General features: G+C 42.8%; 1 protein-coding gene across 1 annotated transcript in view; it reads left to right on the top strand.

Annotated features, from left to right (window-relative positions):
• The window catches only part of ANTXR1 (ANTXR cell adhesion molecule 1), a 241,630-nt gene extending 217,320 nt beyond the window's left edge, over positions 1-24,310 (top strand). The window contains exon 18 of the mRNA XM_082356369.1: positions 20,402-24,310. Within this exon, the coding sequence (XP_082212495.1) occupies positions 20,402-20,662 (261 nt within the window). The 3' untranslated portion in view covers positions 20,663-24,310. The remainder of the gene's footprint in view (positions 1-20,401) is intronic.
• The last annotated feature ends 824 nt before the right edge of the window (positions 24,311-25,134 follow it).

Here is a 25,134-nt window from a genome sequence, read left to right as displayed (position 1 = left end):
ATTGCGGCTCACGGGCCCAGCCGCTCCGTGGCATGTGGGATCTTCCCAGACCAGGGCCCGAACCCGTGTCCCCTGCATTGGCAGGCAGACTCTCAACCACTGCGCCACCAGGGAAGCCCCCCCTTTGAGTTTTAAACTCTGATGCATAAACTATGTTCGCATCTCCACCTGGTCCTGCCAACAGTGAGGTTGAATGCTGTCTAACAATATGGCCAGGGCCCCTGCCTCTAAGATAGTAGTTTCTAAGGTAATAAAAAACCATCTACTGTGTCAATAGCCTTTGAAAGGTGACCTGTATCAATACAGATTCCAGGTTATCTCTGGCCTGAGCAAGTCTAAAAAACAAATAGGATCTCCTTTTTCAAGGAGTATGAACTTCTGGAATTTTCCTTTCATTCCTATAGAAGATATTGCCCTTTCGGTCAGGTCATGTATGGTAATTATATCCAAAGCTCAAAGAAGTCGTGTCTACATGATTGACGACCCACTTGACAGCAGTAGGTTGAAATCACTGTTGTTCTTTATGGACTGAAGATTGTGTCGACACACTTTGAAAATGGACTTAAGGTGATCTAGATAGTAATCGGCCTCTGATTTAGGCTACAGCTCCTCATAGAACCGTTCTGTTCATGAGAAGAACTCTGTCCTTTTGCTGCTCTTCACTTTTCGCTCAACCACCTTTTTTCCTCCGTGTTCCTCTCCCTTGCCCCCAAATCCCTACCTAGGCCAGTAAATGCCCTACTTCAAAGTTTCAGAAAATGGGCTTGCATTCCATTCCCTCTGCAGAGTGTCTCAGTGCCCCACCCTGAGCGCAGGCTTATGTTATTCACAAGAACATAAAGGATTATGAGACGTCCTGGCACCATCCTGCCTAATACTCCTCAGACCCATGCATCTCTTTTTTTTTTTTAGTTTATTTTATTGAAGTGTAGTTGATTTGCAATGTTGTGTTAATTTCTACTGTACAGCAAAGTGATTCAGTTATACATATGATACGTTCTTTTTCATATTCTTTTCCATTATGGTTTATCACAGGGTATCGAACATATCAATAGTTCCCTGTGCTATACAGTAGGACCTTGTTGTTTATCCAGTCTATATATAATAGTTTGCATCTGCTAATCCCAAACTCCCAATCCATCCCTCCCAGCACCCCCTCCTTGGCAACCACAAGTCTGTTCTCTATGTCTGTGTGTCTGTTTCTGTTTGGTAGATAAGTTCATTTGTGTTACATTTTACATTCCACATATAAGTGCTATTATATGGTATTTGTCTTTCTCTTTCTGACTTCACTTAGTATGATAATCTTGAGGTCCATCCATGTTGCTGCAAATGGCATTATTTCATTCTTTTTTATGGCTGAGTAGTATCCCATTGTATACATGTACCACATGTATACATGTATACTTTTTTATCCATTCATCTGTCAATGGACATTGAGGTTGCTTCCATGTCTTGGCTATTGTGAATAGTGCTGCTATAACACTGAGGTGCATGTATCTTTTCGAATTAGTTTTCTCTGGATATGGACCCATGCATCTCTTGGTTCAGATCCTGCTCTTCCTTCCCACAGCACATAAATCTGACAGCTTTAAAAAAAATCATTTTCCTCTTAAAATGACACAGGGGACAGAGGAGTTCAACTCCACTCCCATTTATGAAAGTATTCCTAAAGTATTCAAAACTTTGTGACGAATCTACACTATACTGTGTGACTAACGTATGAACAGAAAGCTCCTTGGAGATTAAACCAGTCTCTCCCTGGCAATTTGCACAAATTTAGGGAGGGAAGCCCTAGGTTAAAAGATGCATGGACCTATCTATGGTGCCACCTTTCCTCTTTTTTCTGTGATTCTCCCAGCCGAGGTCAGTGCCCCTCACATCCCTTCTCTTTAGTGCTCTGTACACTTTTATCCTTTTGCCTCCCTGATTCCCATCAAAATTTAACCTTCCCATGTCCCCTTCTCCAAATTTAACAATCCTGAGTGCTCTTTTCCCTGGCCTCAAAAAGGGTAGGTAAGTATGCTGAGTTACTGGGTGCCAATACCTAGGGAATTTCTCTCCTGGATTCTCCTGCCTCCATTTTAAGAGGGATCTCTGTGAGGTGCTCCCTGCCATTTACTGTGTGTGTGGCCCTGGAGAAGGGCCTTAGCCTTCAAGAGCATCCATCTCTTTATCTTTGAAATGGGAATAGTAATACCTACTTTACAAGGTCATGGTGAGGTTTTAGGATAAGTAGGCTTGGATAAACCATGGCTATTATAACAGTGACCACCCTGTGCCCGTTGGATGGACTTTTAAGCTTGTTCACAGGATACGAATAGGACTGTAACATTCATAGGGCTTAACGTGGTCCTTGACAAATGTTTCACCATGTTCCTAGGAAGCAGCGTCTGCTTCTTCGCGCCTTTATTTTACAGATACTTTGGCAGCCCTTCTGTGGGCCAGGCCCTGGGTGATGGAGGAAACAGTGGTCAGCAGAGAGCTTTCAGTATAGTAACAAAGAGAGGGACAAATACACAAATACACAATGGCAAAGGTAAAAGAGGAAAAGGGCAGGACATGAAAGAGATTACCAGGTGGGCATAATTGAGACTGGAGGTGGGCAGGAAAACCTCTCTGAAAAAGGGACTAAGCAAAACATGAGGTGTGAACAGAATTTAGCCAAGCAAGGTTTGGGGGAAGCGTGTTCCAGGCAGAACACGTGCAAAGGCCATGAAGTAGAGATGCCCATGAAGTAGTGATGACCATGGAGTTGAAAGGAAACTGCAGGACCGGCAGGTGGGGAGAAAGGGGAGCAGGAGGTGAGACTGATCATTCAGAGCCTTGTCGGCCACATCAGTACTTTTTGTTATTGAAGTACAGTTGATTTACAACGTTGTGTTAGTTTCAGGGGTACAGCACAGTGATTCAGTTACGTATATGTTTGTGCGTGTGTGTGTGTATGTGTGTATTCTTTTTCAGATTCTTTTCCCTTATAGGTTATTACAAAATATTGAGTATAGTTCCCTGTGCTATACAGTAAGACCTTGTTATTTATCTATTTTATATATAGGAGTGTGTATATGTTAATCCCAAATTCTTAATTTATCCCTCCCCCTTTCCCCTTTGGTAACCATAAATTTCTTTCCTGTGTCTGTGGGTCTATTTCTGTTTTGTAAATAAGTTCATTTGTATCTCTCTTTTCTTTGATTCCACATTTAAGCAATATCATATGATATTTTTCTTTCTCTGTCTGACTTACCTCACTTAGTATGATAATCTCTAGGTCCATCCATGTTGCTGCAAATGGCATTATTTCATTCTTTTTATGGCTGAGTAATATTCCATTGTATAAATATGCCACATCTTCTTTATTCTTTCATCTGTCAGTGGACATTTAGGTTGCTTCCATGTCTTGGCTGTTGTAAATAGTGCTGCTATGAACATTGGGGTGCATGTTATCTTTTCGAATTATACTTTGTCTGGATATGTGCCCAGGAGTGGGATTACAGGATCATATGGTAACTCTATTTTTAGCACATTGGTATTTTGGATCTCAGCAGTGAGGTGGATTGGAAAGAGGAGCAAGCAAGGTCTCAGAGAGACTAGTTAGGAGGCAGGAGATGATGGACTGGACTACCTGGGGGAAGAGGATCTTTGCCTTTTGCTCATGTCCTGGGTGGACCAGAGTCCCTTGGAAAACTTGCCTTCCTCACAAAAGGTAAAGAACCTCTTGGAGGTAAAGAACTTGGTGTTGTGTATAAAGGTGGTGCCTTGGAAGCCTTTGCATCCATACCTCCTACTGAGCCAGGAGGTGAAGGCTGTCCCTGAGTTGTTCTGTTTCCTGTGGTCCAGGCAGCTTCCTGGCCCTAAGCTCTCAGTCCTTCTGAATCAGGTGAGCAGGAAGAGGACTTTTTCCACATAGCAGCTAACATTCCCAAACTGCCCTTGCCAAACCAGCAAATCGAGTTCCTTATACAGGATAGCCTTACTGAGTTGGATTTAAATTAAGGTAGGGGAAGAGGGAGCACAAGGAAAACTGACAAAAAGCCCAGCTTGTCAGTGTCTCAGTGGCCTTCTCACTGCTGGCAGGTACATGTAATCACCTGCTCCCAAGCATTCTCTGCCCCCTGTTGAGTGGGCCCTGGTGAGAGGCTGATCACTTGGGGAGGACATGGAGAGCAGGTCATGCAGCCAAGGGAGACAAAGGCCAAGCTAGTTTCAAAGGTCCCATCAACCCGTAGGAATGGGGGAGCCTGGGGCCAGAAGAGTGTACAAGAAGTAAGAAATGCAGAAAGCCAGTTGCAGCAACATAACCTGGGAGGAGGCCAAGAAGGATTCCAGAGTCAGAGGTTCACGCAGGCACCTGGATGACCTTTTGCTGTCCTGGTAAGGGCTTGTACAACTGGGAGGGACTGTTTAAATTGACAGAAATAAAGCAGGTGATGCCACTGCCGGTCTCTCCAAGTGGAGGTCTCTACTGAGTCCACTTACACTGAACAAATAAAATGCACTGGTCATTAGCAACATCCTTTATTTACAATTAAGGTGCTGAAATCTGCAAAAGCTCTTCTATATTTCATATCCTGCCTCTTTCCAAAGAATTTAAGATATAATTTTTTTTCCTCTTTATGATTCATGCTATACTCTCACTAAATATCAGCCTAACAAACCATTTCTTCCCAGATCCTACAGAACGTAAGCTCAGACCAGCCTGGGAAGAATTATCACAAATATTTAATTAATGAGCCAGAATTAGTGAGGTGTTTCATACACCATGGAGATGAGGCATTTTGATACTGGGTCATGATCCCATTTCAGATCCAACTCTATGCGGTCTTATAATTAGGAAGAGTACTGGGGCCCAGTGGAGGCCTGAAACCAATTTTGAGGTTGGATAACTTAAATTAACGCTTTTTACTCCTAAATGAATCCCAGATTTTGAGTGCTATAAATTTTTCATTTCTATGTCTGGCCGATCGCAAACATCAGCCATCACCTTTCAGGGCACTCTGGCAGGATCCTAGCAGCCCTCACCTGAAAAGCGGACGAGTCCAGGAGAATGTCAGAGGCCCCTCGGAGTCAGCTGGGCAAGGATCGGCTTGTGTAAATTTGGAGCGGGTAGCCAACTGCATGGTCAAAATTTAAGAGTCATCCCGAAGCCCAGCGTGCTCCAGCAGGTCACCACGATGGCCTGCCACAGCACCTCAAATGCCCAGTATTGGGGCCACCCCTTTAGAGTAAAACTCTGTCTCAGGAGTTTTCCTATAGGAGTTACATTATTAAGGTTAGAGGTTCAGCTGATCTAGCAAATCCCAAAACAATACAGGATAGAACTCTTTTTCTCACATGTAACCTTCTGAAGATAAGCTGTCCAAAGTCAATATGGTGGCTTCATGCTGTCAGGGGACCAGGCTTCTTCTGTCTTGTGTCTCCGCTATCTCAAGAGTGTAGCTTTCATCTGCGTAGTCCTAAAAAAGAAGAGAGGAGGGTACACCCCTTCCTTTTAAGGCACAACCTAGAATTTGTACACATCATTTCTCACATCCAACTGTTCAGAGTATAGGTTACTTGGCCACACCTGGACACAAAGGAAGCCACACCCACCTGCGAATTCCTGCATCACACTAGGTCAGCATCACTTACCACCTCTTGAACCAACTTATGCAAGGGAGGCTGGGAAATGTAATCTTTACTATATTGTCCTGTGCCCAGTGAAATGCCAGGGTTCACCTGCTGGAGGAAGAAAGTGAAAATGGATATGGGAGACAATTAACCATTTCTATTTACAGTGTATACTTGTGGACATGGAAAGAAAGTGCCTATTAAGGAATAAACCTTCATAGTGGACCCAGTGCATGGATCACACTAGAGACTTGTCACATACAAAGCATAGAGGACTGAAAGGCAAAGGCACTCAGGACAAGCAAGTTTTTATTAGAAGGAAGAGTGGGGATATATGGAACCCTTCTCTAGGAAGAGCAGCTAGAGGGCACCGAAATTCTGAGGAAGTTAAAAACAGAGACATAGAAAGCTGGAAGAGAATGGTGGGAGCGGGGAAGTATCAGGACCCAAAGCAGATTCTCAAATGTGTAATATTACTGGTGGCCAATTCTTTAAGTAGCCATGCTTCTTGAATCCTTCTGCCCTAGATTCATTCCCATCTAAAAGCACATGTTGCTCAAAAGAAAGAGTTCAGGATTAAACAGAGCTGGAGTTATAGCTGTGCTCCATCATTAACTTGCAGAGAGACCCTGGACAAATTACTTAGCCTTTCTGAGCCCACTTATACATTTTTGAATCACGGTAATAATATTAACCAACAGTGCAATTAGGTGCACAAAATGAGATGATGTATATAAAACAATTAGTACCAAGCCTGGCTCGGTGAATGGTAGATGCAATTAGTATGAAACTTTTCACCTTATAACAAGCAACTGGTCCCTCAAATAAGGAGCTTAGCCATTATGACAGGGTCATGGGATAAAAAAATGGTGCATGTGTGAGATGCTGAGAACGTAAAGGACACATACCCATGTCTCACTGGCAACAATATAGCCATCACAAAAGCAAAATATTCTTTATTTTTTAATTAATATTCTCTCCACTTGGGGAAAGCACTTTGATAGCTACAGGCATGGGAAAAGAATGCGCCCTAAAGATGGGATTCCTCACATTGTGCAAAAGAAGAAAACAAACCTTCATCCACGAGCTTCTATCTATGGAGCAGGATGAGGCTGGAGCTATGCACCAGATGAATAAGTAATTTCATAATTTTACATTTCACATCCAAGCTAAATAATACTCTTGGCTAAGCAATCTCAGTTTATCTTCTGGCACCATTGTTTTAAGGCAAATACCTCAACATAAATAAAATAATAATAGAAAGACTATATTAATGATAGTTCTAAGTACTCAGAGTCATTTAACTGGGATTATGGACAAGGACAGGGAAAATATACTCAAGATTGTTAACTGGAAGAGACAGAAAGGGAGAGAAGGAAGGCTGTGAGTAAAATTAGTTCATCCTGGGTCACACTTTCACTCACTCAGCATGACCATGCCACATTGTTTTTCTAAATCTTAGAAAAGTGCATGAAAGCAACATTATTACTGAGTACCATCCAAAATGTCATCCAGGCTTTTTGGAGAAATAATTGCTGCACTGCTTAGCAGGACCCATGGAGAGTACATTGAACTGGATGCGACCAATGAAGAGAGAATGGTCAATACCAATGGCTGGCTTTTAGAAAGGAAAATCTAAGAAACAATATTTAGGGCATGTTACACCAGGTCAGACCATTCAGCATCATTTGCTTCCTCTTGAATCAACAAATGTTTTCAATTAATTCCATCTCTGAAGTGTATGACCCATGGAATCTCTGCATATATCTTAATCTTACTACCCTGAACACTCTGAATTTTGAGTCCCTTTGGCCACCTGATCACTTTTCCTGAATCTCCTTTCTCCAATCCTATTCTTCTTTTTTTTTTTTTTTTTTTTTTAAGATTTGTCAGTTAGAACTAGACCAGTACAGACATAATATGCCAAGGTTTTATATAATGATGAGACATAAATACAGTTCCTTATGTCACCATGTATGCTTTTGTCTTTGTTGACTGCAATGGTATATTGACCTTCCTCAGGAGCCATTAGAGAGAGTCCTTCTCTACTTGGACTTACTAATTCATTCATTTGCATGGGAAGTAATTCATTGTAACTTTGGACATAGGTTAGACATGGGCACTTAGCAACCTTTCATGGAGCCTTGGGACAGAGTTTATTCATCCGCATTTGGGTGGCAAGACTACTTTATCTTACTGTGTTTCCTCTCTGTCAGGGTACTTATTAAAATATTTTTTAAAGACGTTCAGGTTGGAATGATAATTGGAGCATATATGTTCCACTTCACTGCAGAAGCAGGGGAGACCTTTCAACCTTGAGCTACCCACTGGCAGCATGGGAGTAGGTGATAGGATGTCTCAGGCCCAGCTCATATAAGTAAGCTTGCACAAGTGTGTAAACAGGCAAAATCCCTTCAATATTGCAACATCATTCCCAGGCTTCTCCCAATTCAGCCTTTTCTCATCACCATAACAGCCTACATTTCATAATGAATAATGCAGAGTAATATCAAGAGAACAAAAAGGGAAATTTGTGATGGTTTCCTTTGGGGTTATATCTTTCTCTCATCCAGTGAGCTTATCTTTCTCCTGGGGACCCTTGGATTCTAGCCATGTGAAGTCCTAGCCAATCAGGCAATAGGCAATGTGTAGAGCACAGATCGGGATCCTTACCAACCTTTGAAGAGTGCCAAGTTCAGAGTCCAAAAAAAAGAGAAACCCACAACAACTCCTGTGCTCAGCTCCACAAACCAGGAATGGCCCTACTAGGCAAAGAGATGAGTTATTTCAGTATTGTTCTGTAACAAACCACTCTAAACATAGTGGTTTACAGTGGAATATTTCACGGAACTACAACAAATAATTCTAAAATTTGTATGGAACCACGAAAGACCCCAAATAGCCAAAATAATCTTAAAAAAGAAGAATAAAGCTGGAAGCATCACATTCTCTGATTTCAAGCTATACTACAAAGCTGTCATAATCAAAACAGATTGTATTGGCACAAAAACAGACACATAGATCAATGGAACAGAATTGAGAGCCCAAAAATAAACCCACACATATATGGACAATTAATCTATGACAAAGGAGCAAAAAACATGAAATGAAGAATGGACAGTCTCTTCAACAAATGGTGTTGGGAAAACTGGACAGCCACATGCAAAAGAACGAAACTAGACCACTATTTTACGTTATACACAAAAATTAACTCGAAATGGATTAAAGACTTGAACATAAGACCTGAAATTATAAAATTCCTGGAAGAAAACATAAACAGTAACCTCACTGACATCAGTGTTAGCAATGTTTTTGTGGATTTGATTCCAAAGACAAGGAAAACAAAAGCAAAAATAAATAGGACTACATCAAGCTAAAAAGCTTCTGTACCATGAAGGAAACCATCATCAAAACGAAAAGGCAACCTACTGAATGGGAGAATATATTTGCAAATCATATATCCAATAACGGGTTAATATCCAAAATATATAAAGACTCATACAACTCAACAACAACCAAAAAAAACAAACAACCCGATTTTTAAAATGGGCATAGGATCTGAATAGACATTTTTCCAAAGAAGACATACAGATGGTCAACAGGCACATCACTAGTTATTGGAGAAATGCAAATCAAAACCACAATGAGATATAACCTCACACCTGTTAGAATGGCCATTGTGGAAAAGACAAGAAATAACAAATGTTGGCGAGGGTGTGGAGAAAAGGGAACCCTCATGCACTGGTGGTGGGAATGTCAATTGGTGCAGCCACTATGGAAAACAGTATGGAGATTCCTCAAAAAATTAAAACTAGAACTACCATATGACCCAGCTATTCCACTTCTGGACACTAATTCAGAAAGATATACGCACCCTTATGTTCATTGCAGCATTTTTTCCCATAGCCAAGGTATGGAAAAAGCCTAAGTGTCTATCAATGGATAGACGGATAAAGAAGATGTGGTGTGTGTATATCTACTCAGCCATAAAAAAGAATGAAATCCTGACATTTGCAACAATGTGGCTGGACCTTGAGGGTATTATGCTTAGCTAATAAGTCAGACAGAGGAAGACAGCTACTGTATGTTATCACTCATATATGGAATCTAAAAAACAAAAAACAAACTCATAGATACAGAGAACAGATTAGTGGTTACCAGAGGGGAAAGAGGTTGGTGGTGGACAAAACGGGTGAAGGGGATCAACTGTATGCTGACGGATGGTAACTAGACTTGTGGTGGTTATCACTCTGTAGTGTAAACAGCTGTTGAACTATAATGCTGTATTCCTGAAACTTGTATAATAAGATAAGTAAGTAAATACCTCATACTGGTTTAAAACAATACTTTGCTATTTCTCTCACAGTTCTGTGGGTTGACCTGACTCGCCTGTATAATTCTCACTTGGGGTCTGGTCTCTCATGCAGTCAGATGGTGGCTAGGACTGGAGTCATCGGGGGTGTATTGGGCTAGACATCCAAGAGGGCTTCTTCACTCACCTATCTGTCCTCAGTGCTCTCCACATGGTCTCTCTTTACAATAGAGTAGCCTGGAACTCTTACACTGAGTCTCAGGGCACCAAAAACAAGAAACAGAAATTTCCAGGCCTTTTAACGTCAGTCTCAAAGCTAGTACAACATCACTTCCATCATATTTCATTATTCAAAACTATCACAAGCCAGATTCAAGGGAGTGGAGAAATAGACTCTTCCTCACCAAGGGGAGGGGCCCATACTCACAGGAGGGAAGGAATTGATGGCAGCCATTCCTGCAGACAAGCTACCACCAAACAGGGAGAGAGAATTCTTTGGAACAGAAGACGTTCTCTTTGCCCAGACTGCTCTGAGAGAGGCCCCCTCCCCTGCTGCTCTTGGGTGGCCCAATGACTAAAGCAGCAAAGTAAAATTTGAGCAAATACAATTGTTTAAAATTGGGGTATAGAGGAATTAATAAACCCACACCACTCCTAGACTTCAACAGATCAAGCTGATGGAAAATGAATAAAAGATACAGAGGCTTTAACTAATCTAATAAAAATAGATTTTTGGATATTTATTTAACAGTGCACCCATCAAATAGAAAATTCACATTATTTTTTAAATTTGTAAAAAATTACTATTACTTAGGCAACAAAGAAAACCAGAAAAAGGACAAAAAAGTATAATTTTTACAGGCCATGTTTTCCCACCACCTCACCACAAAAAAAAACAAACAAAGAAACAAACCATGCCTGGAAGTTAGCAATAAGGGATTAAACATTTGTTTAAAGCCCTTAGAAGTTTTAAAACACTCTCATAAATTACTGTTGCGTCTAAGAGGAAAGCAAAACTACAATTACTGGGTTTCTAGAAAATAATTATGATTAGAGCACCACAATAAAAATTTATGGGAATTGGAAAAAAATCATAGCCTTAATTTTTTTCGTTATTAAAATGAAAACAATGAGCTAAGCATTCAGTTAAACTTAGAAAAGAATATGAAACAAATCTACAAAAACAGAACTAAGGAATCTATGAACATAAGAACAAATTAATGAAAACCAAGCAAAAAGAGTAGAGCTGAGAAATAAGTCTTAAAAAAGAATTTCTTTGGAAGTACCAATATCATTGACAAATCTTTGAAAGTCAAAAAATGTCAGGACATGTAAATATGTATATTATTGATAATGACAAAAGAGGTATTTATCATCACAAATAAAGATATTTGTTCAATTGTAAGAATTTCCTGTGTACAAAGTACAGGGCTATGCAAAGGATTAAAAATTCTTATGAAGCGAATGATTTTCTAAGAAAGGGTAAATTATGGAAATGGACTCAGGTACAAAGCCTGAAGAGGTCAACATCTGTGGCAAAAACTTTTAAAGGCATCGAAGAACTGCACTCAAGAAAACCAGCATGTCCAGAAAGATTTTGAGAGAATTTTCTCATGCTTTTAGTGAACTAATAGCTCTTTTCTTTTATTAATTTTTATTGGAATATGGTTGCTTTACAATGTTGTGTTAGCCTACACTGCACAACAAAATGAATCAGCCATAGACATACAGATATCCCCTCCCTTTTGGGCTTCCCTCCCATTTACATTACCACAGTGCATTAAGTAGAGTTCCCTGTGCCATACAGTATGTTCCCATCAGTTGTCTATTTTATACATAGTATAAAATGTATACTATGTATATGTATACAATGTATATGTGTCAATCTGAACTAATAACTCTTAAGCTATTTCACAAATAAAGAACATGTGCAAAAGATGAAAATCTTCCCAATTCCTTTTGTGAAAGTTAGCATTTCCTTGATGACAAAAAGAGCAACAAAAGAAAAGTGGCCCATCTCACATATGAAATTGGGTGCAAAGATCCTAAATCAAAGATTAACAATTGATTCTAGAACTTTTCAGAAGTTATTTTAGAAATGTGAGGATAGTTAGAAATTAAATAGACTCACGCCCAATAAGGAATTTAATAACTGCATTTGGTATTTCCATGTCACAGAAGATTATGCAACCATTGAAAATCATATTGAAAATGGTAAGGGAGGGACTTCCCTGGTGGTCCAGGGGTTAAAAACCCTCCTCCCAGTGCAGGGGATATAGGTTCGATCCCTGGTTGGGGAACTAAGATCCCACATGCCGTGGGGCAACTAAGCCCGCTTGCTGCAACTACTGAGCCCGCACGCTCTGGAGCCCGTGCGCCACTACTAGAGAGAAGCCCGTGCGCCGCAACGAAGAACCTGCTTGCCGCAATGAAAGATCACGCGTGCCGCAACTAAGACCTGATGCAGCCAAATAAATAAATAAACTGCTGGAAAACATAAAATCTATTTTAAAAAATACAAATGCCATCGGAGAAATGGTCACAGCATTTTATTAAAAAACTTTGATACAGGATGATCCCATTTTTGTACATATATGGGCCACTCTGTGTGTGTGTTGGGGGGTGGAGGTGGGTGGGGATGTGATCTGAAAGAACGAGCACAAAATGTTAACTCTCTGAGTGTAATCATTGAAATTCTTCCCTCCTCCTCTTCTCCCTCCTTCCTTTGTGCATTTTCCAAATTTTCCACAAAGAAAATGTAGAACTTTGTAATCAGATTAAAAAGGGGGAATTTTGCTCTTAAATAAGTCTTATCTCAATAGTAGTTCTTAACAAACCCTGTGTTTACAAGTGTCCCACTAAAGATGTGCCATTTTTATTTCTACCCTTTCATTTTTCTAGTTTCCTCTTGTTACCAAATATTTCCTTCATGCTTTCATCTTACCCTCAATTTTGGCATCCAAAGAAGTTATTATGGAGAGCAGGCCAGCGTGTGTGTCAGCAAAATGAATCAAATAACTAAAGGAATTGACCTTGGATCCTTTTCCATGAAGAGCACATAAAAGGCAGGCTATTATATGAGATTTATAGACAGGGCAAGTGTGTGGTGGAGAAAAGGGAGCCGAGAAGGATTCTGGCGTCACCACTCACAACACACCCTTCTCTTTGCCCTCAGTTCTGGCTTTGGGAAAGAGGAAGAAGGCAAGACAGCTGTCTCTGTGCCACTTTGTCCCTGTCCTAGACTTGGGCCTATGAATGAATGCTGTTAAATGAATAGCCAGAGTATGGTGTCTTCATTTCAAGTGATGGACCAAAGCTGAAGTGTGTGGTTCAAAAAAAGAAAACAGCATGGAATGGCAGAAAGAAATACCAAGGGAGCAGGGCCGATTTGTCCTGAGGAACTTGGATATTTTCCTGTAGAAGGTGGGGAGGGGAGACATTGAAGAATTTAAGCAGGAAGACAACATTGAGTGTGTGTCTATGTCTCTGCATATATATATGTAAATTTTTATATATACAGGCATATATACATCTTATATATACTTGTATGTATCCATGTGCATGCAAACGTGTATATCTATGTGCACACATTTTATTTATGTATGTGTGTACATATATACATTTTATATGGAAACCAAAATATCACTGGAAAAGAGAAAGGCTGAAAGCAGGAAGACTGGTATACTTAGAAGTTGCAGAGGGTGAGCAACAGCGAGGGTGTGGAAGAATGAATGGAGAGGAAAGATCTCTAAGGGAAAGAATCAGAACACTGCTTCCCCCTGATTGTGGCAGAAGATGGCCACCCCCCAGTTTCCACTTACATCCCCTCTATTCAAGGGATCAACCCTAACCGACTGACCACCTGCAAACTCAGTCATAATTCCAAACTCCCAGAAGAGAGAATCTGACCAGTCTACCTCAGAATAGGCGTCCACCCCCTGGTCCAGTCAACTATAGCCAAGGCCAGTGTCACAGAACACAAATACGGTTGCTGAGATCCATCTATCTGTGGGATGTTTGACTGCTGTCCAACTCCACCTCTGGACTATATTCCTCCTGAAGGCCGGGAATGTGTTTGGTTGCTCAGCGCTGTCTGTGGCACCTTATAAGGTGTCCAGGACATAGTTGGCACTCAAAAACCATTTGTCAAAAGGATGAATGCACAAATGACTTAACAAATGAAGAGGAGAATCAGACAGAAGAAACAGCATGATGGAGTCATCCTATCCAGCCCTCCATCCGTTCATTGTTCATGTGTCTCATTTATCACCAGAGCACCTACTTCAGCAGAATTACGTCAGTTGCTTCAACACGTCAATGAGCTTTTGTGGTCTAGCTTGAGAACCAACCCCCATTTACAAGAGTGATGTAAGTTAGAAATGATGCTCCTAATTCTAAACAACTGACATAAAACAAACTTTGGAAACCGAATCCATTTGACATGAGAAATACCTCCAAACAAGACAATCAAGGGGAGAACTAGGCCAGAGAGTAAAGGTATTTGTCAGAAGAAACTTGGCAGACCTGTTCTTCTTTTTCCATCTGACGATTTTCATATTCTTCCTGTGAAATCCAATTTCCTTAAGTGACCTCTGTTCATAGGAAACTATTTGGTTTAATCTGTGGAAGCCATGGCATATTTTTAACCACCTCTGTAGGCCAGCTCCCTCTCCATTGAGTGTGCCTGATACCCAAACAGATGTTTTATAACAGCACACATGAGCTCACCACTGGCGAGTCTTTTGCACGCAATCAGCCCTCAGCTCTTCTCACATTTCCCCTATCATCCCACAAACCCAAATTCAGAACTCACAGGCAAGCTTGAATCCTTACCATGGTAACAAAAGAGCAGAACATGGAGAATCCAATTTTGAATTTTCACCTTATTAATGTTTTGTAAATCTGATGGCCAGCTGGAAAATATGCAATACAAAGAGTTAGCCAAACTAAGTAGTATATAAAATGATGTGCAGGGCTTCCCTGGTGATGCAGTGGTTAAGAATCCGCCTGCCAATGCAGGGGACACGGGTTCGAGCCCTGGTCCAGGAAGATCCCACATGCCATGGAGCAACTAAGCCCGTGTGCCGCAACTACTGAGCCTGCGCTCTAGAGCCCGCAAGCCACAACTACTGAAGCCCGCACGCCTAGAGCCCGTGCTCCACAACAAGAGAAGCCACCACAATGAGAAGCCCACGCACCACAACGAAGAGTAGCCCCCGCTCACTGCAACTAGAGAAAGCCCACGCGCAGCAACAAAGACCCGACACAGCCAAAAATAAATAAATTTGTTTAAAAAAAAAAAACAGATGTGCAAACTGGCTGCACCCAAAGAATTCAGATTAAAGTATCCAAGTTAAAGGGTTCCAAAAAATTTTGAATTCTGATAGAATTTTAAAATATTGGGGCTGAAGGGTCCTTGGTCTAGCTAGCACAACAATTTTGTATCAGATGAAGATGAAGACGCTGAGACCCACAGAGAGAAAGAGACTTAGGGTTTCACACACTAGAGGCAGAACTGGAGGTAGAAGTCTGCCTCCCGGCCCAGACCCACAGGGCAGACAGACCACAGTCCCACACCCCCAGTTTCCTGACTGTTCTCCTTGGATCATCAGTGTCTGCAGTTCAAAGCTGGGAAGAAGCCAGAACCTGGTCAATAAGATCTTTCATCCTGACTACACCATGATCGTTTCAAAGTGTGTCCCCTCCAGTTTAGATAAAGAGTTTTGTTGAAGAACAACTTCCTTTGATAAATCAATAAAAAGTAACCCAAAACAGTATTTTTGAAGGTAACATGTCAACACTTCAAGTGTGGAAATCAAGGGGAGCACACAGGATTCTCGCCACCCCTGCCCTAAGAGTCTAGGGAATGGTCCAAAGAGACCATCAGGGGATGACTGAGGAGATGTAAACACACAGCCGTGAGTTCATGAATCTTTGATCCTCTGAGAACCTAAACCTGCAGGGAAAGTCTGAGCTTCCTATGAAGGCTTGTTCCACCTCAGAGACCCTCAAAGGTGTGAGCAGTATTCTTTGAGTGCCAACTTAAACTCGAACCTACTGCTGCTATGAAGATCTCAAAAGGAGAAGACCCAGATGGTGCCTCAGAAATAACGCCCCAGCCATTGGGGAACAAGGTTTATATTGAGAAGACTACCAAGTGGCAGAGTATAGTCGTCATTAAACAGATATTTGTGGAGAGCTTAGGTTGGGCTAGGGTGGACATCCCGCAACAAAGAACAAGAATTTAATTGAAAAATGTAAGCAAGGACCAGATCACAGATAGCATATGCTATCGGAGGGAGACATTTGCATTTTATTTTAAAGATCATTGGGAGCCATTGAAAGATGTTGACCTGGGGAGTGAACTGACCAGACTTACGTTCTGGAAAGATCTCTCGATCTCTTGATCTGATCTCTTGATCAGATCTGTGTTAAGAGCTGATGGATTGTGGCCAAGAGCCACACTGTGTCTTACCGTCCACAAGTGCTTCATGGCATTATTTGCACTTTTAGCCTGTGTTCAGGATAATACCGTGAAAAGGAGGGGAGGAGAGCCTAAAGCAAGCAGAGCTAGGTTTTAATCCCGTTTCTACAGTTTACCAGCTGTGTGGTCTTGGGCACGTTATTTAAATAGGTCTGAGCCCTCAATCTCCTTTCTGTACAATGAAAATAATAATACTTAGCTCATGGGGTTTTGATAATAAAGTGGATGATGTGCCTGGACATTTCTAATAATCCTCCCAACACCATCAGATTCAACCAAATCAAAATGGCATTTTTCAGCCCAGGAGGAACGTCACCTAGCATCCTGCTAAGCCTCCACTTAGCAAGAGATATTGTTGCATTTTCTTCTTAAAATTTAATCAGGACATTTTGTTGCTAATGTGTGAAAATAATTGGCATATATACTTTGTAAATGAGCAGTGAGGTAAACTGAGGTCAAAGCCGAATATTGGATCTGAACCAAGCCACCCAAAAACAACACTGCAAAGAATTAAACTGGTTACAAGGACCAGCGTAGGAACTAAGTGCTCTAATTGTCCTAGCAAACTCTTAACCAAACACTGGTGCAGATTTGCTGGCATGTGTGACACTGAGAACATCTGGCCTTTCAATTATCCTCTTGCAAGCAAAAAATGATGTCGTGTAAACTGATCTTAAAGCCAGCTACATGGTCTAAGTGTTACAGTGTTTGTGTTGGCTCCTTTGGCTCCCGGTTTTAAGAACTTAATTTGTAGCCACACCCCTCCCTGAAGTCCTAATTGCGTCTTGCTGTAACTGACCCCAGGGATTTGTTTATGCAGTGTCCTTATCTTCTTTTAAGTATGTGTAAATGCATCACTAGTCAACTGTGTGTCCTGTAAGAAGAAGTTACAGGAGTGATGCAGCAACGGGAGGACAGAAGAAGGTGTGGAAGAGAGCTGGCTCTGGGAGCTGCTCTGGTCACGTGTCCAATGCTACAGTTTTTTCCCTGTATACCAGTTTTATTCTAGAATCCAGGTGAGGAGTGTAGAGGTTCTAGCCTGCAGCTCTCCTAGAAGGCACTGAACTAGCCAGTCTGAGCATGTTTCCCCACCCAGACTCAACTTCACTTACCAAACACAATGTGCCAGGCACTGTTCCAAGCCCTTCAAGAAAACTAAGTTAATCATCTTGACTGTGAGTGGCATGGTGTATTCTCCCCAGCCTACATCTCACAGTGGGGTGTGACTCAGGGGGGCGTGGCAGAGGCTGTGAGCTTGCCCCCACCCCTCTGGCTCTGGGCTGCTATGCTGGGCTCGAATGTGCTGGATCTGTAATGAACCACAGCCTGTGCTCTGCAGCAGGTGCCCGTGGGGCACCCCTGGGGTGTAACTGACTACACGAAGGGGCGCTCTCTGCCTGTCTCCCACCCCGGCCCAGCCCTGTCCTTCAGCTGCTGTGGCCAGGAGGCTGTGATGGCAGCTGGGGAGGGGCTGACCGAGGAAGGTCTTTCTCCATCTCACTCCCATCGCCCCCCCCACCCCCACCCCTGCCTGTTTTTACTCCATCTTTAGCTGACAGATGTGAGAGATCATCTTTTGTTCCGTGGATCCTTTCAAATCTTTCTGAAGACATTTAGAAATCCTAATCTGGTTTAGGAACAGAAGAAGCCTGGCAGCTCCTGATTTTGTCTCCAGTAGAAACATTAGAGTTATAATTGTGTGAAATAATTAAACTGGCCTCTGAGATAATTCACCTGCTCTCTTGCCCCAGCTCACCATCACTGATCCCTAAAGGGAGGGAGAGAACAGTGGGATGACCAGCCCTAAAGGAAATCTGAAGCCACGTGGGGACTTGACTCCAGGCACCAGCAGCTCCTTCCCCAGGATCGGAATTTTTCCTTCATCTTTAAAGGAAATGGGCCTCTTGGTCTGACTGGGCATATCTAGGAATGAAGGGCAGAACATGTAGTACAGTAAATCCCAACTCTGAGTTGTCCGTTACAGGAACTTATCACAGATGGTAATCATTAGGACATTCACATCTTGAAAGAAAGAGCTTTATCCAGGATCATAAATAAACTGTAACCGAGGCTTAGATTTATAAAGCTGTAAAAGAGGGCTGCTTGGACAAACGGGAATTCACAGTACTGGGTCACAAAATTGACTTAACCTGTGAAAGTCTGACCATGAGCTGGGAGTTCTGGGCAATGCAATGAGACGATGGTAGCTGATTTCTGCGGTTAGTGGACCCCAATCGAAACCTAATAAAGGTAGGTCATGGTTTAATCTCATGAAATGCAAGCTCAGAGAAAATGGGGTGCTGACCTCTAAATACGGCATTGTAGTTCCTAAACCAACAGTGGAGCACAAAACAAGACCACTGCCTTCCAGAAGTTTCTCACCTAGTCAGGGAGCCAAGGCATTTACAGATACAGCAGTTATCGTATGCAGGCTTCGGTGTGTGGCGTAGACTGTAGCTAGGAAACTCAGGGAGGGAAGCAAGAGATGAGTGGAAGCAGGACTCTTCAGGGAAAGATGTGTGGAGGAAAAGGGACTTGACTCAGGGCTGGAAGGATGGATGGGGTGTACACGTGTGAGGAAAGCTTTGCTCGGGGCCCCGCCAGCTCCCACAAACATTTGCCGTGCCCCTGCCGTGACACTCCCCAAGCCAAGTCTCAAATCACACACACACACTTGTATTTCCCTCTTGTCCTTCAGGTAACTGAAGGGCCCCTCAGGCCCTTCCTCAATAGGCCTGGAAAGGGAAACTGTGGCCCCTCTGGACACATCCCATCCGGTTTGGCCACCACAGGATGGGCGTCCATCCTGAAGAATGAAGCCAGGAAAAATGCTGTACTCCCTCCTCGGCCCCAGTATAATGCTTGTATCGGGTTGAAATGAACAGGAGAGGAGAAAGGGACAGGGCAGCCTCAGAGAGGGTGGCCCCGATTCTGTCAGCATCCAGGACACACAGTAGAGAGAAGAAGAAGATGCCCCCATAGGCATGGGAAGTTTGGAAAAAGGCCAGGACCCCACAAGGCTGGCCGGTACCCTGCCCAGGCAAGAAGGGGAGGGTCGAATGGGAAAGGTGAGGGGGGTCCACACACCAGAAGGAGAACATCGTGACAGGGAGAGCCCCTGTGCCCCCGTCCCTTGCAGAGCCCAATGTTGGGTGAAAGGCTCCCAAGTGCCTGTTGAGACTAGAGGTATCTGTTGGGGGGCAGGGCTGGGGGGCCTGTGATTCTGGAGAGCAAAGAGGAGGTGCCCCAGGGGAGAGAGGGCTACCTAGGGCTGGCTTCATATTCTGGAATTCGAAGAGGCTACTGTAGGGGTTCCAGGTGTCTACTCTGCATTATCTAGTCAGGTACCCGGGAAGGGTGGGGAAAAAGCTGGATTCAGGGTAGATGCCTGCTTTGCAACAAAAGGTCCCCAGGTTGTATTTCTTAAGAACCTAAGGGCACCTGGGCAGGTGCAGCAGCAGCTGGAAGAAGAGGGATTCCCCAGGGAAAACAAAAGCAGGATAAACTGTTCATGTCAGAGCTCTGGGGAAGGCAGGGGCTTGGAGCGTGAGGCTGTATCTACTGGTGACAACAGCCCCACCTCTTCCTAGTTGTGATTTAACCTTTCTGAGCCTCAACGTCCTCATCTATGAAATGGAACAACTGGTAATAATACCTGCCTGGCAAGGCTGTTGAGATTAAATTCAATGACCTCTGTACTCACCTTGACCCTGTGTGTCCAGTTAAGGTCAGTCCCCTTCTCTTCCGGTGAAAAACTCGGTGAAAAATGAAATTGAACAAATAATTTTGCAACACAGTAAGCCCAGAAGAAGGGAACGAGGAGCTTATTTGTTGTCAAGTTCTGTTGTAATGCTCTACTGAGTGCACGGACATAAACATGGCGTCTGCTTTCCACATATTTCTTTCAGGCTGCCCCCCTCCTGCACACTGCCACCTGCCCTGTTGTAAGGCCCCAGCAAGCATCAGCTCATGTTTCCTTCTCTCTGATTCTCTTCCAGGGGCGCTGTATCAACTTCACCAGAGTCAAGAACAATCCGCCTGCCAAGTACCCCCTCAACAATGCCTACCACACCACCTCACCGCCTCCTGCCCCCATCTACACCCCGCCACCCCCTGCTCCCCATTGCCCTCCCCCACCCCCCAGTGCCCCCACCCCTCCAATTCCATCCCCACCTTCCATCCTCCCCCCTCCCCCTCAGGCTCCCCCTCCCAACAGGGCACCACCCCCCTCCCGACCACCTCCTAGGCCCTCTGTCTAGAACCCACAGTTCATGCTCTGGGTTCTCTCAGAAACTTCGGGGAGGAGGCTCCTCTGTGCTGTTAGAACAAGTCTTTCCAGTTAAAGGGGGCTTCCACTTTGGAAATGAGTGGTGATAAAGCCCACTGAGGTTCACACACTTTAAAAATTGGTTTGTGACACCAGTACACCGACAATTGTGATCAGAGGAAAGAAATCGAAATTTTGAATTGCCTGAAAACAAACAATGAGGCAACTACAGTCACAATTATAGCCAGCCAGCCATCACCTCTAGAAGGTTCCAGAGACACTGAAACTGCTGAGATGCTCTAAATGGGATTGTGTCTCATGGAGATCAATAAGAAAATCGTTTCTCTGAGGGTGAAATGCAGAGTCAGATAAGAAATAACATTGCTGGGTTGCTAAATGCTGCCTTCCCTCTTTCACTCCACCTCCATCACTTGATCCTGGACCCTTGGCCTAGGGACCAAGGAAGCCTCACCTATATGTGCCACCCAGGAAGGTCGAGACCCTTTGCCTACATCTTTGGGGAAAGATTGGGGTCCCCATCGTGGCAAGAAACTCAACATCATACAGGTATCCAAAAGCATGTTCTGGAATTTGCAGAGGAGTGAAAAGATATGCCTTATTTTCCTTCCAAATTCTCCCAGTTTCCAAGTGAGGAAGAGGGCGGTTGTTTACTGAAGGAAAAGGTATGTTACCATGTTGCTGTGTAAGTGAAATCAGGTGTGTGCACTGACAGGCGAGTACTGATGGGAGCATCAGACAGTTTCTAAAACCCACAGGCCATCAGCAGCTGGAGGTGGCTGGCTTTGGCCCAACATGGCCCCTAAATCAACAGACAACGGCATCGTCAAAGAGCAACTTGTTAATGCCTCATGTTAAAAAATCAAGATTTGGCTTCGATTTAAATCACTTGAGATACGAAGAAGTGATTGATCCTATTTTCCAGAGACAAACATTAGTTGATCTTCCCAAAATGGCATCACTAGCACCTACCACACAATTTCACTGATTTTGTTTTTCTTTCTCGGTGAAGTTGTGCACCAGAGACTTCTAGATAGAGCTGAGAGACAATAGTCCTGACATACTAAGGAATTTATCCCCAAAAAAGCATGTGTTTGTGGATACAAATATATTTCTCCTTGGCTTTTCAACATACTCACAAATATTATCAGCTGCCTGAAATTCCCACCATGCCTGGGAACCACTCCACTCCTCCAAGTCTTTCTGAATCTGCTATCACCAGTAAGCTCTATAATCACTTTCTAAACATTAGGCTTCATCACCCAAGGGTGAAAACAGAGGCCACTGTTTAGGGCCTCCTGCACCAGCCTGTTCAAAATTACCTCCCCCTCCAACTTTCCACGGGTCTTAAAATTCCACTCCCAAAACCCTTAAATCTTTTCAGGAATGAAGCAGAATATAAAGTAAATGCAAACTTAGTGCTTTGGGCTGTGGTCTCCGAAGATCCTTCAAAAACCCATCAAGCCAGGCTCATTCTTTCATCTTACTTAGAACAGAGACATGGGACCTAGCATGCATTCCATACACACCAATGCTTGTAGCCATGGCAGACATTGCTAATCAATCACAGCACCATCTTCCATGGACCCCAATGATTTCTACACAATCCTCAAATCATAATTCCAAAGAGCCACCACTAATCAGTCAAAATTGAGACATAAATGATCCCTAATTGCCATCTCAACTTTAGAAAGCAAAAGCAAACAAGGATTGTGTGGGGGAATGGGGAAACCCTTGGGCATAAAAGGTACAGTCAGTGGAGAATAGATCTAGGCAGAGTGCCCTAGTCGGGGTCCACAGGCACTAAATCTGCATTGCCAACACCAAATTGACACTTCCCCAAGCATACCTCAGACCTGCCCTTCTCCCAGCCTGCCGCTGCCAGAGACTCTCCCAGCTTCCTCATAGAGCTAAAATCAGAGATAGTTTCCAGGGCTTATGAAAGCAACCTCCCTCCCTTGCCCCCCAACCTGGCCCATATTGTCTATTTTTAGAACATTAGGTTTCTTCTTGAGTATAGTCCTCCATGAAGCAGGTGTCAGAATTTCTTGGCCACCTGCAGTGACAATGCTGGACTCCAGAGAACCATTCCATAAGCGAATGGGTTCCCCAGGCTCACAGCGTAGAGGCGTTGAGCCCCTGGCCACTGTTTTGACTGCTGGCGGTACAAAACAGTCCACCCCACACCACTGCTGCATGGCTCACTGCGGCCATCAGGAAGTTCAAACCAAGATGTTGACATTGTTGTGCATCAAGATGGCAGGCATCAGGTGAGAATGCAACATTCAGGATCCCAACTGCACATCAGTCAGAAGCCCTGTGCAGTTTCCAAGATGTTGTTTTGGTGAACTTTTAGATGAAATAGGGAACTGCGAATATATGATGACTTTGAAGAGGATTAGCAGGGTTTGTCCTTAAAAGGGACTCTTCATGTCAACCCCAGTCATTTAGAATTACAGTGGAGAAGGAGAAACCTCTATACTGTATGAACAAGGTAATATTTTAATAGTAGGCTATTACAGGCAGCAAAATTCTTTAACTGGTTTATAAAATCTATCCAAACTTGTGTCAGTCCCTGTAAAAGGTAGCAGACATATGATTGTGATTAGGAAACTGCACAAAATTATTTTTTCAACCCTCATGTTATTGTCCTCCTGAAGTTTTTTTTAATTAAAGCCAACTTTTTGTTGTATATATTCATATTCCATGTGTTAGATGGAAGCATTTCCTATCCAGTGTGAATAAAAGGAACAGTTGTAGTAAATTATTATAAGGCCAATGATATTTCATGGCAGGTTATTCTACCAAGCTGTGCTTGTTGGTTTTTCCCATGACTGTATTGCTTTTATAAATGTACAAATAGTTACTTAAATGACGAGACCCTTGTTTGCACAGCATTAATAAAACCTTGAGTGGTTACCTCTGTTGACGACCAGCTCACAAACAGCTTCTGTCCTGGAGCTTGGCCCATACTCCAGTAAGACACAAGGTCTCTCTTTTACCAAGGTCAAGAACAGAGCTAGTGGACATATTAATTAGTAGTCTTGGATATCTGGCCATGGATAACCTCATTATAAATATCACTAGAATGGGCAGAGATAATCTGGAAGTCTCATATATACTAAAGTCCAAACACTGTGTCAGATGAGGGAAATCCATCCAAGAACTAGAAAAACGTAATGATGAGATAATGAGCAACAATTTCAGCCCAGTGCCAACGCAATAAAAAACAATTAATGCTGTGTAAAAGTGGGTTGAATTAGTTTGCAAACTATATAAAGATATATGCCATAAAAAGCCTATTAATGCACACCAGATGGGAATGGGATGTTCTAGTCAATTGTGTTTTCTAGTTATCTGAACTCTACTATATTATCATACTTGGATAAGCAATTTAAAAGAATTAGAATATGATTTTTTAAATACACTTAACATTAAACTCTTCTAATTCTTTCTTCTATCTGTGATAATTCCTAAGACAGTATGGATCTTCAGTGCCTCTGAGTCAGTGTTATAAAAATCAGTTATTGCTGTACCTGCTATAGGAGACTGGGCTAAATGTGTACAATGACAAACCCTGGAAGTTGCTTTTTTAAAAAAAATAATAAATTCTTAAAATTAACTCTTTTCCTAGTTGTGTCTTTGTTATGAAAATGAGGTGTAGGTTGTTCAAGTGCTTAACATCCTGATCATAAAAATGGCTATCACTCTGCAGATTAAATTATATTGCTCAAATTATTTTGTGCCCTCCAATAAACTCTTCACTGTCTTGATTACTCTCATTTCTTCTTTAGCTGTCCAACATTCAACATACTCTTTATTTTTAGCAACACTTTTAGATTTTAAAAAGTAACCCATGCTGGGCTTCCCTGGTGGTGCATTGGTTAAGAATCCGCCTGCCAATGCAGTGGGCATGGGTTCGAGCCCTGGTCCGGGAAGATCCCACATGCTGTGGAGCAGCTAAGCCCACACGCCACAACTACTGAGCCTGCGCTCTAGAGCCTGCGAGCCACAACTACTGAACCCGTGTGCCACAACTACTGAAGCCCGCATGCCTAGAGCCCATGCTCCACAACAAGAGAAGCCACTGCAGTGAGAAGTCTGTGCACCACAATGAAGAGTAGCCCCCACTCACCGCAACTAGAGAAAGCCCGCACGCAGCAACGAAGACCCAACACAGCCCAAAATAAATAAATTAAATTAATTAATTTAAAAAAAAATTTTTTTAACTTTTAATTGAAAAAATAAGTAACCCATGCTAAATGAAACAATGAAGTAAAAGTAGAAGCACACAGGGAAAAAAATAAATGTAGTGTATCAGTCAGGATTGTGTTTGGCTGCCTGTAACAGAAATGTGGCTATGATTGATTTGACTCACAGAACAAGGGCTCTAGAGGTTTGCTATCTGCTTAAGAAACCAGACAGTGTCATAGACAGTGCTGCAAT

This window comes from Balaenoptera borealis (genome assembly GCF_965194805.1).
Source record: "Balaenoptera borealis genome assembly, chromosome: 15".
Lineage (NCBI taxonomy): Eukaryota > Metazoa > Chordata > Mammalia > Artiodactyla > Balaenopteridae > Balaenoptera > Balaenoptera borealis.
Note: the sequence above shows the minus strand (reverse complement) of the source record. Positions and strands in the feature narration are given on the sequence as shown.